This window comes from Austrofundulus limnaeus, unplaced genomic scaffold, assembly GCF_001266775.1.
Source record: "Austrofundulus limnaeus strain Quisiro unplaced genomic scaffold, Austrofundulus_limnaeus-1.0 Scaffold531, whole genome shotgun sequence".
Taxonomy (NCBI): domain Eukaryota; kingdom Metazoa; phylum Chordata; class Actinopteri; order Cyprinodontiformes; family Rivulidae; genus Austrofundulus; species Austrofundulus limnaeus.
Window position 1 is genome coordinate 122,448 of NW_013952933.1, and position 2,718 is coordinate 125,165.

General features: G+C 43.6%; 1 protein-coding gene across 1 annotated transcript in view; it reads right to left on the reverse strand.

Moving 5' to 3' along the window:
- Positions 1-522: 522 nt before the first annotated feature.
- The window catches only part of LOC106530522 (gastrula zinc finger protein XlCGF8.2DB), a 125,596-nt gene continuing 123,400 nt past the window's right edge, over positions 523-2,718 (reverse strand). Inside the window, exon 2 of the mRNA XM_014026159.1 lies at positions 523-2,162. Coding sequence (XP_013881613.1) covers positions 1,183-2,162 — 980 coding nt within the window. The 3' untranslated portion in view covers positions 523-1,182. The remainder of the gene's footprint in view (positions 2,163-2,718) is intronic.

Genomic DNA, 2,718 nt, shown 5'->3' on the forward strand with positions numbered 1-2,718 from the left:
TCAGGCCTGTCCGAGGCCTGCTTCRAGGCAGTAAATCTTGTTTCTTCACTCGAGGCGACCCCTACAGTGTCATTTATTTTGTGGACCCCAAAGCTACAGCTCCCAGACCCCGGGCGGTCCTGGAACCCCACTTTGAGAACCTCTGGTTTAGTCGACTGATAATTTAGAATCTGCTCCTGCTGAAAACTAGCAGGAGTCTTAAACTTTTACAATTTTCTGTGGCTGGATTACAACTGAGATTATCAACTGGTGGTCCATGGGCCACTTCCGGCCACTGAGAGTGAGTTTATAAAACTACTAATATTTTACCGTTTATAATTTTTAAACTTCAGGACAAAAGAACAGACCTTATTTATGTAATCGGGGAAATATTTTACTAAAAACATGAAAAAAAAATCAGTTCAAATCTTTTTTTCTGGTCAGAAGAAAGTTTATTTTTAGATTTTTTTAACACATAAGACAACTGATACAAGTTTTTAACAAGTGAAACAAAAAGTTTCAAAAAGATTTTGGCAAAAACAATTTTTCATTTAAATCAAAACTTTAAGTTTAATAAACCTAGAAGATGAACATTTTGAAACAAAAAAAAGGGAGGAAAAAACATTAAAGAAAATAACTCTGAATAACACCAAAATGTTTTCCCCCCCAAATATATACATTTAGATGTGATTGGCCAAAAATAAAAACATCAGACAAAAAAATCTATTATCATAACTTTTATTTTAATTTTATTCTCACATATTTAAAGTTTATTTTATATTTTAAAAATCCTGCTAAACCTGTGACTAAATAAACTTTGAGTCTATTTTCAAATTTACACATTTAGATAATTGGCCAAAAAAAAGACAAAAAAATCTAAATAACTTTTATTTTTTTTATTCTAACATTTTTAAAGTTTACTTCCTGTTAAACCCGTGACTAAATAAACTGAGTTTATTTCTCGTGTTCAGGTGGAGTTTTAAATTCTTGTCCAGGTTTTCCAGACTGAGCAAGGAGGCCACGCCCCCTTCATTTCTACCCAGATGACGGGGGAGGGTCCCTGAAGTGGATCAGTTTTTAGACTCTGGGCTRAAAGGCGGGTAAGTTTCCTGATCTCTGCTTGATGTCAGTTTTATAGGTTTTAAAGGAAACGTTAAGGAGCTGAAAGAGTAAAAAACCTGAACCTGTTCCTGTCAGGGGGGTTCAGGTCTTGGAGGTCTCACCAGTGTGGGTCTTCATGTGGCTCTTCAGGGACTCCCTCAGTCTGAAGCTCTGCTCACACACGCTGCAGGCGTACGGCCGCTCGCCCGTGTGAATCCTCGCGTGGCTCTTCAGCCGCTCCAGCCGGATGAATCTTTTCCCGCACGTGTCGCAGGCGTGGGGCCTCTCGTCCGTGTGCGTCCTCATGTGCCGYTTGAAGTGCGACGCACTGAAGAACCTGTTCCCGCACAGGGCGCAGGTGTGCGGCCTCTCGCCCGTGTGGGCCCTGACGTGGCGCTGCAGAGTGTCTCTGCATTTGTAGCTCCGCCCACATATTTTACAGCTCAGGCTGCTGCCGCCGGCGTGGCTCGCCAGGTGCTTCTTAAAGCTGGACGGGTCGGAGGCCTTTTTCCCGCACACGTTGCAGAGGTACGGCTTCTCTCCGGTGTGCGTTCGGACGTGGAGCAGGAGCTTGTCGCTCCTCCTGAACGTTTTCCCGCACGTGTCGCAGGCGAACGGCTTCTCGTCCGTGTGGGTCCTCATGTGGAGAACGTAGGAGGGGTGATGGGTGAAGCCCTTCCCACAGACTTTGCAACAGAACGGTTTCTCTCCCGTGTGGATCCTCATGTGGCCTGGCAAACCCGACTTAGTCAGACCTTTGCCACAAACGTTACAGAAGACCCGCCCAGCCTCGGCTGAACTGTGCTTCATCTTCTGGGATCTCTTCTTGGAGGGTCCTGGGCCGGCGTCAGGCTGGTCAGGACCAGGAGTCTCGGTCCAGGTGTCCAGCTCCTCCTGCAGCTCCTCTTCATCCTGGCGGGTGCACAGCTCCTCCTCCTGCTCCTCTTTAACCTGTGAAGGTTGTGGTTCCTGCTCCTCTTCCTCCTCTTTAATCTGAGACGGTCGTGGTGTCTGCTCGTCCACAGAGGAACTCCCCTCCTGCTCATCTTCCTCCTCCTCCTCCTCCTCTTTAATCTCTCGTTCTGGTTCAGCATGAAGAAGAAAAAAAAGAAAGTTTAAGGAAACATTTTAATTTTCATGGCTAAAACCGAATGTTCTCCTCTTCAGCTGTTTGTTTTGATTTGTCTGAYGGTTTTATATTTTAGAAATAATGTTTTTGTTTGTGTGTTAGTTTGTCCTCACAGACGGACAAAAACCTCACTTTCATAAAACTTTCAGGAAACGATGATCGAAACGATTATTGACCCGAAAACACACAAAKAACTTGACCAAAACTGATAGAATTTCTCAAAAACAAAATGTACAACTGTTAGAAATGTTGTGTTCGCCAAGAGGTCAATGAGGTCGGTCTCTAAGCGTTGTGCGACCAAAAAAATAAGATCTCGCTGAGGGCTGCAGAAAAAGCTTAAAAAAACTGTTAATGTGAGTTTAATCTGAACTGATGACTTTTGCTGAAAATAGGACAACAAAAGAGAAAAATCAGCTGAAAGACAGAGACAGAAAAAAAAATCTGGAGCAAAAAAAGTTGCAAAAAGAAGCTAAAAGTTCAAATGAAAGGACAGACGGGGAAATTACATG